Below are 20,605 nucleotides of genomic sequence, written 5' to 3'. Positions count from 1 at the left end.
AGAAAAGTGAAATAAAAACACCACTAGCACAGAGGGGCAGTCTTGCACGTAAAATTCTGATTGCAACGGATAACACATGCCTGGATTGCAAGACGAGGATAGGAGTTGCAGAGGGCAGCCTATTGGTAGTAGTCAGAAATGCTGGAGAAAATTGTAATGCTATGTTCTTGCAAAATTGGGATTATCTGGCATATGTGGTTTTATGTATTCTGCTCTGTTGACTTCATAGCATCCTGAACATTTTCCCAGGTCAATATTGTTCAAAAACATATATATTTAAAAAGTCTGTGTAATGTCTCATGATATGAACATACCATCATTTATTTATTTTCCTGGGTTTTCATCCTTATAATGGTGCAATGACGTTCCTTGGACACAAATTTTTGTGTCTATTTCTGGACAGATTCACGTAAGTGAAATACTTTGGTAAAACTGTATGAATTCTTTTAGGGCTCATAATACATATAACTACAGTATACTCCACAATTGTAGCACGGCAGTCAGTTCCTATATGAGCCCATCGTATTGTGCTTTGCCCGATACTGAGTATTTTCATTGTAAAATCTTTGCCAGTTTTGTAGGGGAAATTTTCTTTGCTGCCAATGATAGACATTTTTTCACACTTTATCATTAGTTGCTTTGTCTATGAATTATCTATTGCTATTCTTTTCCCATTTGTATCTTATGATTTTTTCCCAATTTACATAATTCTTTACATCTTGATGGTATTAGCCTTTTTGATATTATTTTTATTTTTTTTTTAATTTTAATTTTTGTGTGTGTGTGTGCGGTACGCGGGCCTCTCACTGCTGTGGCCTCTCCCGCTGCGGAGCACAGGCTCCGGACGTGCAGGCTCAGCGGCCATGGCTCACGGGCCCAGCCACTCCACGGCATGTGGGATCCTCCCGGACTGGGGCACGAACCTGTGTCCCCTGCATCGGCAGGCGGACTCTCAACTACTGCGCCACCAGGGAAGCCTTAATTTTAATTTTTAAAATATTTATTTATTTATTTATTTGGCTGCATTGGGTCTTAGTTGCGGCAGGTGGGATCTTTCGTTGTGGTGTGCAGGCTCTTTGTTGAGGCGGGCAGGCTTCTCTCTAATTGTGATGCGGGCTCAATAGTTGCAGCGTGGGCTCTAGAGCCCACCCGGCTTAGTTACTGCGGCATGTGGGATCTTAGTTCCCCCACCAGGGATCGAACCTGCGTCCACCGCATTAGAAGGCTCATTCTTAACCACTAGACCACCAGAGAAGTCCCTGATGTTATTTTTATAGTGAACTTTTCCCCTATTGCTATGACTGCAAAAATTCTTGTGATTTTTTTTTAGATGCACAATTTTACATTTGTATAGTCAAGTCTTTAGGTATTTTTCTTTGTAAGTTGTTATATTTAAATTCCTTCCCTATCCAGAGATCAGCTAAACATTCATATAAATGTTCTTACGGTCTGTGCTCCAGGTTTCTTCAGGCAGTTCTTACGCTTCAGGTGTCTTTTTCAGGCCAGGTGATGTTAGTTGTGTGTTGAATAAGGAATGAAGGGGAGGTGCTGATAGTGGAATTGGTACAGTGTGGTGGTTAGCACTGTGGTGCTTGGCATGTCTCCCAGACTTTGAACCTGGCTCTGCCATTTACTGTGCGATATTTGAAGTCACTTAACTTCTCTGTTGCACGGTTTCCTTATCTGTAAAGCGGGTTAATAATAGAACCTACCTTAAATGGTTATGGAAATAAAATGAACTTATGTGTAAGTCACTTAAAACGCGTCCTGGTACAAGGTCAGTGCCAGCCACAGTTTGGTCCATGCTGGGTAAGTGCTCTGAAGATTTACGTTATTTCAGTGCAGTTTACGTCTCTAAAACCTTGAGCATTTCAGAGGGCTCTTCACCTCCCATCTTTACTAGAGCCTCCCGCGGCCCCTTTTGTAAGCGAGACACGCCTCCTAGAGGCCACAGGCGAAATTTATTTCCAGCTCTGAAAGCCTTGCGTCCTGCAGTGGGGAGCCGGTGTAGCTCCGGGTCCGCAGCCCTAGGGCACATTCTCCCCAGCGCTCTGCACGTGCTCGCCGCTATGCCCCTCCGGGCCTGCTCTACTTTAGACGCCGAGCGATTTCTGGGTGCACGTGTGCATGATGCATACGTTCTAGTTCACTGCAGATCTTCTGTGGCCGCCCTGCACCAGGTGTGTGTAGGGGGTGCACTGGACGTAAATCTTTCCCCAGGGGAGGGCCTGCAGTCTAGGAAAAAGCCCGTCTAGGCTTTGTATGTAGATGGCCTAGGCATTGTACGTAGATGACCCAGAGTCTGCCTCCGCATTTGTAAGACGCGGGCCGTGCAGCCCCGAAGGTCGGGGCCCTCAGAGATTACCCAGAGTCCCTAGCGGGGAGCCAGTGCCGGGCCCGCTCTCCGCCCACCGCCCCAGACAGCGCGGCTCCATGCACAGGAACTGCAGCTTACAAAGTGGACACAAATCCCGCGGTCCCCAGAGCGCCCCACTGAGCAAGCGCGGGGCCGCGCAGGTGGGCGGGACCTCTGGGGCGGGTTTGGTGGTCCAGCCACTTCCGCTTCCGGTCCTGTATGAACTCTCCCGCCACCCGGGAAAGCGCTTGCTGGGGTTTGTGTGTTTTCACGTCTCGTGTGGCTGGAGGTAAGAGAAGCCCCCGCGGGCTTGGGACGGACAGTAATCCTGGTGTTGAGGCTTGCGAGTCCAGAGAAGGAGGAGAGCGCTTTGGGGCTACGGGCGCAGAGGGTGGGTATCGAGTATTGGTGGCGTGTCCGGGCAGAGCCGCCGGTGCCGGTGCTGACAGACCGCCCTGCGTGGGGGGCGGGGAGGGCGGGAGCGGGGTGTCACTAGGCATCTGTGGACGCTCCTGAGAGGAGCTCCGACAGACGGGACCCGAAAGACAGTTGTCTGTTTCCCGGGGATGTAAGGGAGGAAGCGAGTAATGGACCCTGCGCATGGAGTCTCTTATCTAGCCGGAATCTCCCGCGCTCTCCTCCGAATTCAGGATTGCTGCCCGTGTGAAATCTTATCTTGACTCTTGGGACGGCAGAGACCTAAGGGCGGAGGCACACAGACCTCTAGTGAGCAGGCAGCATCACCTGCCGTTGATGTTGCAGGAGGCTAGGACCACTGCCTGCGTCTCCTCCAGCGTACACCTCTCCCCACCCCCTGCACAATTGTTACAGGTGTATTGTCGAAAGTCTGGAAGATACAGAAGACATCACTCAGGGACACTACTGTTAACACTTCGTACGTGCTCTTCAACCTCAATTTTTTTTCCCTTTACATGTGGAGTTATTTTTTTGCATTTTTTTAAAACTCCATTTTCCATCATTTCAACTACTTTATGTGCCTCCTTCCAAGGTAACAAGATGCAGTTTCTTGGAGGAAATCGGAGGAAACTGAGGTTGGCAGATGACCAGAGGAATGCTTGCTACCCACATAGCCTTCAGTTTTACTTGCAGCCGCCTTCTGGAAACATATCTTTGATAGAATTTGAAAACTTGGCTATCGATAGAGTTAAATGTGAGTGATTTGAATTAGAATTTATATATTCTTGAGAACCTCACGTATACTTTGTGGGAATGAATTAGAGTAATTTATTTCCTTCATTCAACAAATATTTGCTGAGGGTTTTCTGTTGAGATTTTGCTATTCATTCATTTATTCCTTGTACAGTGCCTGCTTGAGTTCCACTTTATTCTAGGTGATAGGGATTTTGAGCTGAATAATGTAATTCTCATTTTCGTTGAAGCTGTATTCTAGTACATGGAGACAGATGTCCAAAATAATAATTGTAGTTACGTATTTTAAGTGCTCTAGTAGAGGTAACTAATAGGGCTACTGAAACATAGAGATGGGAGTGATTGTCCTAGTCTGATTAAGTAGAACTTCTTAAGAGAAGTTGAAATGTGATCTGGACCTTGAAGGATGAGTAGCAATTTCTCAACAAAGAAGTGAAGGGTTTTTGCAAGCTGGAATAATGGCCTGTACAAAGGCTTGGAGGCATGAGAGAGAGTGTTGTATTGGAGGGAACAGTGACAAGTTCAGGGTAGATGGAGAAGTATGGGTAAGCAAGGGCATTCTGTGCCAAGCTAATGGTGTAATATTGGGGTGTAAGAAGGATGTAGCAGTTTTACTGGGGACCTACTTCTGTGTGTTGGTGGAAGAAAGAAATAAGTTAGTTGTAAACTGAAACAAATAACAGCACTGTCTGTAGAGTTTATGTTCCACAATATCCTGGTGGGAAGATCAGAAGTAGAGGTGAGATACTGTTAATCATTCTTAGAGGAGCAGGGTGAGAACTGCTAATACAGAGTATCTGTATTACCTGTTTGTTGAATGAAGGTGAAGGCAAGGGAGAACGGGTTCTGGGAAGCTTAGCAGTGTCATATGCCTCATTGAGATTAAGGTGATGATTGAAAAGCGTCCCTTGGGTTTGGCACTTAGGAGGTGAGATGGTAAGGCAGTGACAGGAAGGGAGAGATTGAAGGGATACTAGGAGGTGTAATTGACAGGGTTTGGCGACTCTTAGGTATGAGGAGTGGTGGAACAGGTGGGGGTGGCTGAAGTTCCAGTGTGGATGATCTGGTGGATAGAAATTCTGCGGATGGAGGTGGGGTGGCAGGAAGAGGGGTGGGATTGAGGGGCAGAGAATGAGTGGTTCGGGACACCATAATACGGAGGTACCTGGGGGACATGGGTTTATGTTCAGGATTCATTTTAGAAGTTCTTCGTTCTTGAATTAAAAAATGTCTCTTTTCATACCGATGGCAGAAGAATTCATCTGAGGAAGGGTTGACAGAGGCTTCAGGAACCTTTGGACAGTGTGTAGCATCTAGTCACGGTGGCTTGTTTGCTTCTTCACTGCTGTGTCTTCTCCTTCTCTGTTTCATCAGGAAGGGAAGGGCTGTCTTCTGATGAGTCTGTGCTGAGTCAGTGAAGCAGACTGCCTCACAGACGGCTCCGCACGAGGGCTGTACATGCAGACACACTTCTGCATCCCTCAGCAGTCGTGCTCAGTCCATCAGTGATCTCCCCGCATCCCTCTCTCCCTTCTGGTTGAGAATCCCTGGTGTGAGATTATGCTGTGGGATGTGGGTATTTTCTGCACATGGTGGAGATTATCCTCTGATAAACATATATAACTTATATAATGTACTTGCAGAAAATAAAGCTTAAATATTGTCATCTTTTATAAACAAGTAACTATGGAATTGGTAGCCATAGATTTTATTTGTCTTGGATTTAGTTTTTTAAAATTATCTTGCATTTATATGTTTTATTCATTTCTTCTGTTTTTAAAAATTTTTCTAGTGCTAAAAGCAGTCGAGAATCTTGGTGTGAGCTACGTGAAAGGAAGTGAGCAGTACCAGAGTAAACTAGAGGCTGAGCTTCGGAAGCTTAAGTTTTCCTACAGAGTAAGTAAAAGAGGGAAAAAGATGTTTCTTTGGTTTGTGTATATTCATGTACTGGGTATCAGTTGTGGGAAAGGTCTTGTATTAGGCATAGGGCTTTAAAAAAGACTCTTCTGAAGGAACCTACAGTCCACTACGGGTGATTGACATGCAGTCAGACTACAGTGCCACAGGGTTTCTTGACCTCGGGACTGTGGACATTTGGGGTCTGATGATTCCTCGGTGCATTTAGGGGGCTCGCTGGCATCTCTGGCTTCCACCCAGTCCATGTCTCCAGACATTGCCAGATGTGCTTTGTGCATTACAGGGTGACGAACTCCAAGAGCACAGAGAATTAGCTCAGGTTGGGGAGGTTTGGGAGGGCTTCCCAGACGAGATGGTGCTGGAACCGAATGTTGACGGATGTGATACAGTTTTTATTTTGGGAAGATGACTGCCAACAGCAGATGGACAGGGTCGTCTTTGGTGGAAAACTAGTTAGGAACTTGGAGATGACGAGAGTGAATTGAATGGAGGGAAGCGGACTGATTGGAGAAATAGTGAGAGGGTAGAATCGGAAGATCTTAGTGACTGCAGAGAGAAGGGAGAGAAGAGTTCTGAATGACACCCGGGTTTCTGGTGAGACGGCTGGATGGTGATAATATACAGGAGGGGAGGCAAGTCTTTTTAGAGGGAAGACGCTGAGTTTAGATCTCGACATGACTTTGAGGTGCTGTGGAGCTGTCTGAGGCCAGCAGGGTGTGCACACGGATCTGGACTTGGGGACCTCTGGGGTGGGGGTGCACATTCAGGAGGAAGGTTGGCATCATCAGGAGTAGGTGAGGCAGCCAGGGAAACATTTGAGTGGAATGGGGGGAGTCTGGGAGGGCAATTGAGGAGGAGCTGCCTTGGGGTGGAGATGAGCCACCCTGGCAGCCAGGGAAGCTGGGGTCTCAGTACTGATGATCATGATACGCGGGTAATGATACAACAGCACACATTCATATTGTTCTTAACCATGTCCCAGAGTCTGTACTAAGTGCATCACGAATATTAACTCATGTAATCCAGACAGTGGTCTTAGGAGGGTGGGTTCTGTCATCATCCCTCTTTATAGACAAGGAAACTGATATTGATAGGCTAGTAACTTGCCCAAGCTCATAAGATGGAAAACGGTGCAGCCAAGATCTGAATCTAGACCTCTTGTCTTCATGGTGGAACGATTTCAGACACTTAGAACCAATAAGATTAGTTGTATAGAATCATCGGCTTTATCAACGGGGTAGAACCTTGTAGGTAGAGGCAGAAGCTGGAACAGTGGCGGTGTTTGGAGGAGAGGTGAGAAGGTGATGTGGAATACATCCTCTTCTAACGTGTAGCTGAAAAGACAGGGGAAAAAGAGAAGATATACACACACACAACAGCGGTTACTTGAACACGTTTATAAGCTGAGCAGAAAGATCTAGAAGAGAAAGAAGAGGAGGGAGCTTGAAGATACTTTGAGAGAGCATTTGATAAGTCAGGGTCCTTAGGAGGCAAGAGCAGGTGGGCCATGGGGTTTCAGTGTAGGGATTAGCTTTATGTAGGAGGAAGGAGAGAGATTTGTCCACAGAGAGGGAAGGGAAGGCAGTACAGCATGTGGTGGCAGGAGCTTGGGGCTGAAGGAGTTGGCCTGGGGACCTTTATCTTCTGTAAAGTAAGTGAGGTCATGTGATGAGAGAGAAGAAGGTGGTGTGGCGGGGAGCACTGGCCACCTAGTGAAGATGGAAACAGCTTTCTTAAGACGTGAGAAAAGAGCTGGTTACAGGCCAGATCCCAGCTCTGCTGCTTACAAGCTTTGTGGCCTGGACAAAATTATATAACTTCTTTCTGCCTCAGTTTCCTCATCTTTAAAATGGGGATACAGTGATGCCCACCTCATAGGGGTTTTCAAAGGATTATATGGGCTAATGGATTAAAAATGCTATAACAGTGCCTGGTACCTTGGAAATGCTCAGGATGTGTTTGCTCTGACTGTGTTGAGCTTGAATAAAGATGCCTTGGTGTTGGTAAAGGTCCAGTCGAGGTTAGAGGCTGTGAATTTTTAATGTTCCAAATTCCTATAGTTGTATATATCTTTCCCAGAGGTTCTCAGCATTTTGGGAACAGGACTGCAGAGTGTATCTTTGGATTTATTTAGAATCTAGGTTTTGCCAAATGGTTGAAGTGAAAGCAGTTGAGGGTTGATGTGAGAAGTAGTAGAAGAGGTGAGTGCCCGGGTGTAGGCTGGATGAGAAGGAAAGTTAAGAAGAGGAAGAAAATAGTGGGGTCCAAACCCAGGAGGTATTGTTGTTCAGTTCTGTTTCATCTGATTGCTAACCTAAGTAAAATGGTACTCACCCTGGGGAGCATATTATGAAATCTGTGTTATTGAAACTCGTACTTTACCATTGGCTTATGCTGACTCAGTATTTCTTTACACCTTTTACTGTTCCGATGCATTTATTTTCTTCATGTGCCATTGTTTTTAAGGAAAACCTGGAAGATGAATATGAACCCCGAAGAAGAGATCACATTTCTCACTTTATTTTACGCCTTGCTTACTGCCAGTCGTAAGTATACCTTTGTCCTCCATGGTCAAGTCTGACATCTTGGGTTGTAAACTGGTCCAGGAGGGCTGACAGGTATTGTACTGATCGTAGGAAATCCAAGAATAATGTCAGAAACCAGGTGCTCGTGGGCGGGACACTGTTGCAGAGAATTGTTTGAAACAAGTTGTTTACTAAAAAATTTTTTTTTTTTTTTTTCCAGATTTTGCCTGTTAAAACACTTTTTACTTTGTGGGAGAGACTCTTCATTTAGGATTTAAAATTAGAGGGAATTTCATTAGGAAACACTTTTGATATTTTTTTCCCCAGAAAAAAAGTGGTAGTATTTATAAGAAATAATGAATCAAACACATACTTGAATCTGCACAGGTTTTTAGATGTTGACGTTTATGGGCTGGTGCACGTTAGATTAAGATCTTTCCTTTGGTAGTTGGTTTCTTGTAAGTCAACAGCGCCACCCAGAGGGAGAAGGAGTTAGTTGCTTAAAAAAATTTTTTTTTCCTGTATTAATTTTGGCTAAATTACATACTTATTATTATGTTTCTTTTCTGTTTCTTTTTGGTAATATCAAATGGGAATCTTGAATTGGTGACTATCCCAAGATAATAACTGAGAAATTATTCACCAGCTTTAGTCCCAGAGTTTTTCTTTTGTAAGAAAGCACATGCAGTTTATGCAGTTTATGCAGTAAATGAATTGCTGACAATATGAAAGTCATTTGGGGAAAGAAAATTAAATCATATTTTACATGAAGTAGCATAATTATTTTACAACAACAATAATGCCCATCTGTCTTATAAATTAGTGTATGTTGACTTAAAAAATTGAGATATCCTAGTGCGTATTAAATTTTGTGAAATTATAAACTATAAAGCTGTAAGCAAAGTTTACTTTGCATAGTTTATCTGATCATAATCCATTCAGAGATGAAGTTACCTTTAAAAACTTTTGATGTTTATTTGGCATTGACCGAAGGGATACCCCATTTTCTGATGTAGACGGCTATTTTGCAGTTACATTAAAAGAAGTGCACTGTTTTATGTTATTTGATAATAATGCAGCTAGGCTTGAAGTATTCTGTATTTAATTCTTTTAATTTTATGTTCATAACACCTTTCTCCCCCATATTCTACTCATCCCAGGGAGATTGTGGCATGTGATATGTATTCACACTCTTATCATAATAGAGGACTTGATGCTTTTAACTTCAGTCTTTTGGCATCTTGCTCATGTTTGAATATTGCTTCATATAAATTTCTTGGATTTAATAATCAGTGGACTTTTAAAATAGTCAGTGGACTTTTCACTTATAATTTTCTTATCTCCATTTTAGTGAAGAGCTTAGGCGCTGGTTCATTCAACAAGAAATGGATCTCCTTCGATTTCGATTCAGTATTTTACCCAAGGACAAAATTCAGAGTTTCTTAAAGGATAGCCATTTGCAGTTTGAGGCTGTAAGTATATTTTTAAAGTCATTCCCGATTGTTATCACCGTTCATCCCTCCCTTAAGTGTTGGTGTTAATGTGTGGGGTTTGTTCTCTTTACATTTTCTTCCTAAGTACCCACCTGAAACAGTAACTATTGGCTTTGCACAACAGTGAACCTCTCCCTTCCATAACTAGAAGAAAAGAGGCTCCTTAGTACCAGAGCTGCACATTTATTCAGTTGCTGTATTAAATATGTGATTTATGAAAGCACAAAAAGGTTTAATTTATAAAAGTTTATCTTTAACCAGAATCTTCCAGGCCAAAAATTTAAAGCTAATAATGTTCTAAAGAAAACAGAGAAGTGGTAGTAGTTATTTCCAACAATGAGGTTTGGGGGATAATACTTTATTTTAGAAGTCAGTTGTTGATAAAATATCTGAATAGTTTTAAGGTATAATTTTGTAGACAAATCTGAATGAGTTACATATAGTAATTAAACAAAATAGAAGAAATGTTGGGCGCATATTTAGCAGGGATAATTATTGTGGGTGGAAATAGAATTTTTGTCTTTTAGGTGAGTGTGCTGCAGTGGGAAGGGAGAAAAATTCTGTTTGGAAAACTTAGAGCAGTCAGATGGCGGTAGGGTGGTTTGGGACTCCATTTGGGTGTTAGAATGGGTGTCTTGAGGCCAAATAAAGTTAAAAAAGTAGAAGTTGGAGTAAGTGAAGGACATTGTCCTGCCGAGAAGTGGATGTGCCCACTGCAGCAAGAACCAGAGTAGGTTATTTCATTGGGGGAAGGAGATTGTGTGAAGGGAAGTAAATAAACCTTAGGTGGACATTTAGTGTCTGTCATATGCCAGCAAGGCACTTTCCACAGTTTGTATCACGTCTGTGAACCCTGTGAGGTTTCTGAGTAACATCTACCTGGGCAGAGAAAAGTGTCGGTCTCAGAGCCGTCTCACCCAAACCTCCTGCGTTTTCCACTTTGCTTAGAATGCTGATCCTTAGTGAAGTCCGTTATTGCTAATATCAGTTACAGTCCATTTGTCCTCTCATATTAAAAATAATTAATTTTTTTTTGCTGTTGAAATTATGGTTTTATTAGGTTGAGAAAAAATGTTTGTGAGAAGATTTATTCTTTACTCTAGATTGTCTCAATAGATCAGGTAAATTTTTTTAAGCAAAAACCGTAATATTTCTTTCTTTTTTTTAAAAACTTTTTTATTGAAGTATAGCATATACAGAAAGGTGCACAAATCATAACTGTCCAGCTCTGTGAAGTATCACAAAGGTTAAGAAAGAGAACATTGCTGTCACCCTGTGCTGCCTTGTGCCTCCTCCCATTTACTAACCCCGTCTCCCTCCTGATAACCACTATCCTGACTTTTAATATGATAAGTAATTCTGCCTGTCTTTGAACTTTACGTAAATAGTATTACATGGTATGTTTTTTCCCCCAGCTTTATTGAGATATAATGGACATACTAATGTTGTGTCACTTTAAGGTGCACAGTGTGATGATACACGTATATGTTGTGAAATGTTTACCACAATAAGGTTAGTTAACACATCCTTCACCTCACATCATTACCATTTTGTTGTTGTGGTGAGAACCTTTAGAATCAACTCTCATAGCAGCTGTACGTGAGATCCCTAGAGCTTATTCCTTTTATAACTGGACGTTTGTGCCCAGCCCCTGGCAACCACTGTTCTACTCTGTGAGTTGGACTGTTTTAGATTCCACATATAAGTGAGATCACAAGTATAATCTTTTATGATCGCCTTATTGAGATAGAATTTACATACCTTGACCTTCACTCTTTTTTTTTTTTTTTTTGGCGGTACTTGCGGAGCACAGGCTCCGGACGCGCAGGCTCAGCGGCCATAGCTCACAGGCCCAGCCGCTCCGCGGGATTTTCCCGGACTGGGGCATGAACCCGTGTCCACTGCATCGGCAGGCGGACTCTCAACCACTGCGCCACGAGGGAAGCCCAACCATCACTCTTTTAAAACGTACAATTTGTTGGTTTTTAGTGTAGTCATAGAGTTGTGCAACCATCACCATCTAATTTTAGAACATTTTTGTTACCCTAAAAAGGAAACCTGTGCCCAGTAGTCGTCCCTCTCGATTTCTCACTCTGTCATCCCTTGGCAACAGCTAATCTGCTCTCTGTCCCTGTGAATTTGCCTATTCTGGACATTTCATATTAGTGGGCATTTCATATAACTTGCGATCTTTTGTTACTAGCTTCTTTCACTTAGCGTAATATTTTCAAGCTTCATCTATGTTGTATATGTAGCATGTATCAGTACTTCATTTTATATTCATTTCTCTATTCAATAGTTGATGGACATTGGGTTATTTCTACATTTTAGCTATTATGAATAATGCTGCAGTGAATATTTGCATACACATTTTTGTGTGGATATCTTTTTATTTGTTTCAGATATATATAATACCTGGGAGTGGGATTGCTAGGTTATAGGGTAATTCTGTATTTAAACTTTCAAGGAACTAACAAACTGTTTTCCAGAGTGCCTGCACCATTGTACGTCTCACTAGTGTGTGAGGGTTCTAGTTGCTTCACGTTCTCCAGCAATTGTTGCTGTCTTTTTTTTTTTTTTTTGAATATAGTCATCCTGGTGGGTGTGAAGTGATACTTCATTGTGGTTTTGATTTTCATTTCCCTAGTGACTGATGGCATTGAATATCTTTTCATGTGCTATTTGATTATTTATATATTTTCTTTGGAGAAACATCTATTTATATCCTTTGTCTATTTTTTATCTGAGTTATCTTTTTATTGTTGAGTGTTACATATTCTTTCCATATTCTGGATACAAGTCCACTGTAAGATATGTGATTTACAGATTTTTTTCTTCCATTCTGAGGATTGTCATTTCATTTTCTTGGTAAGATCATTTTTTAAAAAACATTTTATTTATTTATTTACATTTTTGGCTGTGTTGGGTCTTCGCTGCTGTGCACAGGCTCTCTCTAGTTGCGGCGAGTGGGGGCTGTTCTTTGTTGCAGCGCGCAGGCTTCTCATTGTGGAGCTCGGGCTCTAGGCACGAGGGCTTCAGTAGTTGTGGCATGCAGGCTTCAGTAGCTGTGGCTCGCAGGCTCTAGAGTGCAGGTTCAATAGTTGTGGCTCATGGCTTAGTTGCCCTGTGGCATGTGGGATCTTCCTGGACCAGGACTCTAACCCGTGTCCCCTGCATTGGCAGGTGGATTGTTAACCACTGCGCCACCAGGGAAGTCCCTGTTTTTATCTTTTGTTACTTGTGTTTTTATTGTCGGATCTAAAAAGGATTTGCCTAATGGAAGGTCATGAAGATTTACTCCTATGGTTTTTCTCTAAGAGTTTTATAGTTTTGGTCCTTATATTTAGATCTGTTTAGGTCTATTTACATTTTGAGTTAATTTCTGTGTATGGTGTGAATTAGGGGCCCAACTTCATTCTTTTGCATGTGGATATCGAGTTGTCCCAGCATCATTTGTTGAAATGGCTATTCTTTTCTCTTTGAATTGTTTTTTCACTCTTGTCAAAAGTCAATTGACCATAAATGGACTCAATTTTGTTAGTTAGAGCTGTGTGTCTCTCCTGTGTTGGTACTGTGTGCTCTTGAATATTGATTCCTGTAGTTTTGTAATAAGATTTGAAATTGAGAAGTATGAATCTTCTTACTTTGTTCTTCTTTTTCAAGATTATTTTGGCTCTTCTGGGTTCCTTGCATTTTATGAGTTTTAGGATCAACTTGTCAGTTTGTACCAATAAACCAGCTGAGGTTCAGGTTTAGGATTATGAAGACTATGTGGATCAATTTGGGGAGTATTGCTATCTTAATATTAAGTCTTCAGATCCATGAACATGGAAATTTTTTCTGTTTCTTCAGATCTTTAATTTTTTTCAATGAAATTGTATACTTTTGTTAAATTTATACCTAAGTATTTTATTCTTTAATGTCATTGTAAGTGGAGTTGTTTTCTTTATTTCATTTTTGAAATGTTCATTGCTAGTGTATAGAAATCCAATTGATTTTTGTATATATCTGGTATTCTGCACCGTTACAAAATCATTTATTCTAATAGTTTTTAGTGGATTTCTTAGGAGATTATGTCTCTTATTAAGAAATAATCCTTACTTTTCAATCTGGAGGCTTTTAATTTATTTTTGCCTATTTTCCCAGTTTAGGATCTCTAATATGGTGTTGAATAGAAGTGGGAATAGTGGACATGCTTGTCTTGTTCCTGATTTTAGGGGGAAAGCATTCAGTCTTTTACCAAGACATATGATGTTAGCTGTGTGGTTTTTGTAGATTCCCTTTACCAGATTGAGGAAATCTCTTTCTAATTTTAGTTGAGCATTTTCATCATGAAAGGGTGTTGGATTTTGTGCTTTTTCTGCACCTTTTGAAAAGATCATAGGGCTTTAGCCTTTATTTTATTAATATGGTGTGTTACATTAATTGAGTTTTGGATGTTAAACCAACCTTGTTGGGATATTCCTGGGATAAATCCCCCTTGGCTGTATTGTATTATCCTTTTAATACGTTGCTACATTTGATTTGCTAGTCTTTTTGTTTGTTTGTTTTGTTTTGTTTTGTTTTGTTTTGTTTGCGGTACGCGGGCCTCTCACTGTTGTGGCCTCTCCCGTTGCGGAGCACAGGCTCCGGACGCGCAGGCTCAGCGGCCATGGCTCACGGGCCCAGCTGCTCCACAGCATGTGGGATCTTCCCGGACCAGGGCACGAACCCGCGTCCCCTGCATCGGCAGGCGGACTCTCAACCACTGCACCACCAGGGAAGCCCCTGATTTGCTAGTCTTTTGTGGAGGATTGTGTTTATTGGTAAGGGATATTAGTCTGTAGTTTTCCTATGATGTCTTTGTCTGGTTTTGGTATCAGGGTAACATGGGTCTCATATAGTGAATTGAGAAGTGTCTCTTCCTCTTCTATTTTTGGGAAGAAGTTGTGAAAGATTGGTGTTAATTTTTTAAAAAATTTGCTAGAATTTACCAGGGATCTGTCTAGGTGTAGGCTTCTCTTTGTGGGGTGTTTTAAAATTGCTGATTCATTCTCTACTTGTTGTAGATCTATTCAAATTTTCTAATTCTTTAGACAGTTGTGGTAATTCCTGTTTTCTAGAAATTTGTCCATTTCATCTGTTATCTAATTGATGCATACAGTTGTTCATAGTGTTCCCTTATAATCCTTTTCATTTCTAAAGGTTGGCTATGATATCCTCTCTTTCATTCTTGATTTTACCCATTTAAATCTATTTTTTTTGATCATTTAAGTACACGTTTGTCAATTTTGTTGATTTTTTCAAATAACCTTTGGTTTTGTTTTTTTCTCTATTGTTTTTCTATTCCTTATTTCTTTAATTACTCTTTATTATTATCAATTAACAATTTTTATTATTTCCTTCCTTCTGCTTGCTTAGGGTTTAGTTTGCTCTTTCCGTCTAGTTTCTTAAGGTGGAAGTTTAAGTTACTGATGCAAGGTGTTTGTTCTTTTTTTTCTTTTTAATTGTAATATAGTTCACGTACAATACTAGGTTAGTTTCAGGAGTCCTACATAATGATTTGGCATTTGCATATATTATGAAATGATCACCACAATGTCTAGTAACCATCTGTGCCCATAGAAAGTTACTACAACATTATTGACTATATTCCTTAATCACATCCCCATGAGTTATTTGTTATCTCTTAATCCCCTTTACCTGTTTCACCCACCTCCTGCCCCCTGCCTTTTGGCAAACAGATGTTTGATCTCTGTATCTATGAGTCTGTTTTCATTTTATTTTCTTTGTTAGTTTTGTTTTTTTAGATTGCACATGTAAATAAGATCACACCATATTTGTTTTTTCTCTGTTTGACTTATTTCGCTTAGCATAATACCCTCTAGATCCGTCTGTGTTGTCGCAAATGGCAGTGGCTGAGTCATATTCCATTGTGTATATATATACATACACACTGTATCTTCTTTATTCATTCCTCTCTCAGTGGATACTTAGGTTGCTTCCATATCTAGATTAAGGTAAATAATGCTGCAGTAAACATTGGAATGCATGTATCTTTTCAAATTAGTGTTTTTGCTTTCTTCAGGTGACTACCCAGAAGTTAAATTGCTGGATGATGGAAGTTCTATTTTTAATTTATTGAGGAATCTCCATACTGTTTTCCATAGTGGCTGCACCAATTTATAATCCCATCAAGAGTGCACAAGGACTTCCTTTTCTGCACATCCTCACCAACACTTGTTACTTGTCTTTTTAATGGTAGCCATTTTGACAAGTATGAGGTGATATCTCCTTGTGGTTTTGATATGCATTTCCCTGATGAGTAGTGATGTTGAGCATCTTTTCATGTGCCCGTTGGCCATCCATATGTCTTCTTTGGAAGCATGTCTATTCAGCTTGTCTTTTCATTTTTTACTCTGGTTGTTTGTTTGTTTGTTTTTGTGATGTTGAATTGTGTGAATTCTTTGTATATTTTGGATATTAACCTTTATCAGCTATATTGTTAAAATATCTTCTCCCATTCAGTAAGTTACCTTTTTGTTTTCTTGGTAGTTTCCTTTGTTGTGCAAAAGCTTTTAAGTTTGATGTCACATTTGTTTATTTTTGCTTTTGTTTCCTTTGCTTGAGGAGACATATTCTAAAAAATATTGCTAAGACCAACGTCAGAGAATGTACTGCCTATGTTTTCTTCCTGGAGTTTTATGGTTTCAGGTCTTAAATTTAAGTCTTATTCCATTTTGAGTTTATTTTTGTGCATGGTGTGAGAAAGTAGTTCAGTTTGATTCTTTTGCATGTACCTGTCCAGTTTTCTCAACACCACTTATTGAAGAGGCTATCTTTTCCATATTGTATATTCTTGAAACCTTTGTTTTAGATTAATTGACCACATAAGTGTGGGTTTATTTCTGGATGCTCTATTCTGTCCCATTGATCTATGTATCTGCTTTTGTGCCAGTACCATACTGTTCTGATTACTGTAGCTTTGTAATATAGCTTGAAACCAGGGAGCACGATACCTCCAGTTTTGTTTTACTTTTTTAAGATTGCTTTGGCTATTGGGGATCTTTTGTGTTTCCATACAAACTTTAAAATTATTTGTTTTAGTGCTGTGAAAAATGCCATTGGTATTTTTTTTTTTTTTTTTTTTTTTTTTTTTTTTTTTTTTTTTTTTTTTTTTTTTGTGGTATGCGGGCCTCTCACTGTTGTGGCCTCTCCCGTTGCGGAGCACAGGCTCCGGATGCGCAGGCTCAGCAGCCATGGCTCACGGGCCCAGCCGCTCCGCGGCATATGGGATCCTCCCAGACCGGGGCACGAACCCGTATCCCCTGCATCGGCAGGCGGACTCTCAACCACTGCGCCACCAGGGAGGCCCGCCATTGGTATTTTGATAGAGATTGCTTTGACTCTGTAAATTGCCTTAGGTAGTATGGTCATTTTAACAATATTAATTTTTCCAGTCCATCAGCATGCTTTATCATTCCATTTGTTTGTGTCATCTTTAGTTTCTTTCATCAGTGTCTTATAGTTTTCTGAGTACAGATCTTTTACCTTCTTGGTTAGATTTACTCTCTTAGGTATTTTATTCTTATGGATGAAATTGTAAGTGAGATTGTTTTCTTAATTTCTGATAGTTCATTGTTAGTGTATAGAAATGCAATAGGTTTCTGTATATTAATCTTGTATTCCACAACTTTACTGGGTTCATTTATTCTAACAGTTTTTCAGTGGCATTTTAGGATTTTCTGTATATGTATCATGTCAGCTGTCAACAGTGACAGTTTTACTTCTTCCTTTACAATTTGAATTCCTTTTATTTCTTTCTTTTTGTCTGATTGCTGTGGCTAGGACTTCCAATACTATGTACAATGAAAGTGGCGAGAGTGGACACTTTTGTCTTGTCCTGATCTTAAAGGAAATGCTTTCAGCTTTTCACTGTTGAGTATGTTGTTGGTGTAGGTTTGTCATATCGGGCCTTTATTATGTTGAGGTATATTCCTTCTATACCCTCTTTGTTGAGCATTTTTATCATAAATCGTTGAATTTTGTCAAAAGCCTTTTCAGCATCTACTGAGATGATCATAGGATTTTTATTCTTTGTTAGTTGCACATCACATTAATTGATTTGTAGATACTGAAGCATCCTTGCATGTCTGGGGTAAATCCCATTTGATCATAGTGTATGCTCCTTTTACTGTATTGTTGAATTTGTTTTGCTAATATTTTGTTGAGGATATTTGTATCTGTGTTCATCACTGATTTTTTTTTTTTATTTGTGGTGTCTTTGTCTTGTTTTGCTATCATGGTAATGCTGGCCTCATTGAATGAGCTCACAAATGTTCCTTCTTCTTCAGTTATTTGGAGTAGTTTGAGAAGGATAGGTTTTAGGTCTTCGTTAAACCTTTGGTAGAGTTCACCTGTGTTGCCATCAGGTCCTGGACATTTGTTTGCTGGGAGATTTTTGATTACTGATTCAATTTTTTTTTTTTTTTTTGGTGGTACGCGGGCCTCTCACCGTTGTGGCCTCTCCCACTGTGGAGCACAGGCTCCCGACACGCAGGCTCAGCGGCCATGGCTCACGGGCCCAGCTGCTCCGTGGCATGTGGGATCTTCCCGGACCGGGGCATGAACCTGTGTCGCCTGCATCGGCAGGCAGACTCTCAGCCACTGCGCCACCAGGGAAGCCCCACTGATTCAATTTTAATACTGATAATTGGTCTGTTCACATTTTCTATTTTTTCCTGATTCAGTCTTGGGAGATTGTACATTTCTAGAAATTTATCCATTCTTTCTACGTTGTCCATTTTATTGGTGTATAATTGTTTGTAGTAATCACTTATGATCCACTTATTTCTGTGACGTTGTAACTTTTCCTTTCGTTTAATATTTTATTTATTTGGGTCCTCTCTTTCTATCTTGATGAGTCTGGCTAGAGGTTTGTCAATTTTGTTTATATTTTCAAAGAACTGGTTCTTAGTTTCATTGATCTTTTCTAATTTTTTAGTTAGTCTCTTTCATTTATTTTTGCTCTGATTTTTATTATTTCTTTCTACTAATTGAGTTTTGTTTGTTTTTCTTTTTCTACTTCCTTTAGGTGTAAGGTTAAATTGTTTTGAGATTTTTCTTGTTTCTTGAGGTAGATTTATATCACTATAAACTTCCGTCTTAGAGCTGCTTTTGCTGTATCCCATAGATTTTGGATTGTTGTGTTTCCCTTTCACTTGTCTCCATGTAATTTGACTTTCTCTTTGATTTCTTCAGGGACCCATTGGTTGTTTAGTAGCATGTTCTTTAGACTCCATGTATTTGGGGTTTTTGGTATTTTTTTTCTTATACTTGATTTCTAGTCTCATAGTGTTGTGGTCGGAAAAGATGCTTGTTATGAGTTCAGTCTTCTTAAATTTTTTGGAACTATTTTGTTGCCTAGCATGTGATCTGTCCTAGGGAATGTTTTATGTGCACTTGAAAAGAATGTATTCTGTTGCTTTTGGATGGATTGCTCTTTATATATCTGTTAAGTTCATCTGTTCTTATGTGTCATCGAACACCAGTGTTTCCTTAATGAGTTTCTCTCTGGATGATCTGTCCCTTAATGTAAGTGAGTGTTAAAGTCCCCTACTATTATTTTGTTACTGTCTCTTTGTGTTTATTAATACTTGCTTTTTTGTATTTAGGTGCTCCCATGTGGGGTGTATATGTATTTACAGTTGTTATATCTTCTTACTGGATTGATCCCTTGATCATTATGTAATGTTCTTCTTTGTCTCTTGTTACAGTCTTTGTTTTAAAGTCTATTTTGTCTGATATAAATATTGCTACCCTAGCTTTCTTTTTGTTTCCATTTGAACTGTGTCTCACTTTCTGTAGTTTGGCCCTCCCACCTCCCACTCAGGTTTGTGAAATTGCGTGATGATGTCTGAATTGTTTTTCATTCTCGGATGGGAACTTCATGGGCCCTTTAACCTGAATACTTGGGTTCTTCTGTTTAGAACATTTCTTTATGTTATGGATTTGATCATTTCTTCCCTTTTGTTTTTCATTGCTCTTTATAATTTCTTGTTTGTTAGAATTTGGACCTCCTGAATTTCTCCTCTTATTTTCCTTTTTGTTTTAAGATCCAGTTTATCTTTTTATATTCTAGGAAAGTTCTTCAACTGTTTTATAAATCTTTTTTTTCCCCCTGCTCTCCTGTCTTTAATTTCTAGATATTTATTTTTTATTTTTATTTTAAATTTTTTATACAATTTTTAAAGGTTACTTTCCATTTACAGTTATTACAAAATATTGGCTGTATTCCTTGTGTTGTACAATACATCCTTGAGCCTATCTTATACTCAATAATTTATGTCTCCCACTCCCCCATTCCTATATTGTCCCTCACCCCCCCCGCCCCCTTGCTGGTAACCATGTATAAGTGATATCATTAACAGTATTTGTCTTTCTCTGTCTGACTTATTTCACTTAGCATAATGTCTTCCAAGTCCATGCATGTTGCTGCAAATGGCAAAATTTCATTCTTTTTCACGGCTGAGTAGTATTCCATTGTGTGTATCTATTCATGTGTTGATGGACACTTAGATTGCTTCCATATCTTGGCAATTCTAAATAATGTTGCTATGAATATTGGGGTGCATGTATCATTTTGAATGAGTGTTTTTATTTTTTTCGGATATATACCCAGGGGTGGAACTGCCAGGTCATATGGTAGTTCTATTTTTAGTTTCTTCAGAAACCTCCATACTGTATCCACAGTGGCTGCACCAATTTGCATTCCCATCAACAGTGTACAAGGGTTCTCTTTTCTCCACATCCTTGCCAATATTTATTGTGTTTGTTTTTGATGTCCTGTCTTTAATTTCTTTTTTTTAATGCTTTTTAAGCAGGTTCTTATTAGTCATCAATTTTATACACATCAGTGTATACATGTCAATCCCAATGGCCCAATTCATCACACCACCACCGCCACCCCCCTGCCGCTTTCCCCCCTTGGTGTCCATATGTTTTTCTGTACATCTGTGTCTCAATTTCTGCCCTGCAAACCCGTTCATCTGTACCATTTTTCTAGGTTCCACATATATGTGTTAATATACGATATTTCTTTTTCTCTTTCTGACTTACTTCACTCTGTATGACGGTCTCTAGATCAATCCACAACTCAACAAATG

At 40.0% G+C, this 20,605-nt stretch overlaps 1 protein-coding gene across 1 annotated transcript in view; it reads left to right on the top strand.

The window, feature by feature from the left end:
* Positions 1–2,143: 2,143 nt before the first annotated feature.
* PRIM2 (DNA primase subunit 2) overlaps positions 2,144–20,605 on the top strand; it is a gene marked incomplete at its 3' end in the record, with an annotated part of 212,601 nt that continues 194,139 nt past the window's right edge. The window contains exons 1-5 of the mRNA XM_079712747.1: positions 2,144–2,180; positions 3,366–3,527; positions 5,319–5,422; positions 7,910–7,989; positions 9,320–9,440. Coding sequence (XP_079568873.1) covers positions 3,374–3,527; positions 5,319–5,422; positions 7,910–7,989; positions 9,320–9,440 — 459 coding nt within the window. The 5' untranslated portion in view covers positions 2,144–2,180; positions 3,366–3,373. The remainder of the gene's footprint in view (positions 2,181–3,365; positions 3,528–5,318; positions 5,423–7,909; positions 7,990–9,319; positions 9,441–20,605) is intronic.

Source organism: Hyperoodon ampullatus (assembly GCF_949752795.1).
Source record: "Hyperoodon ampullatus genome assembly, chromosome: 10".
Taxonomy (NCBI): domain Eukaryota; kingdom Metazoa; phylum Chordata; class Mammalia; order Artiodactyla; family Ziphiidae; genus Hyperoodon; species Hyperoodon ampullatus.
This window is presented reverse-complemented; position numbering and strand designations above follow the sequence as displayed.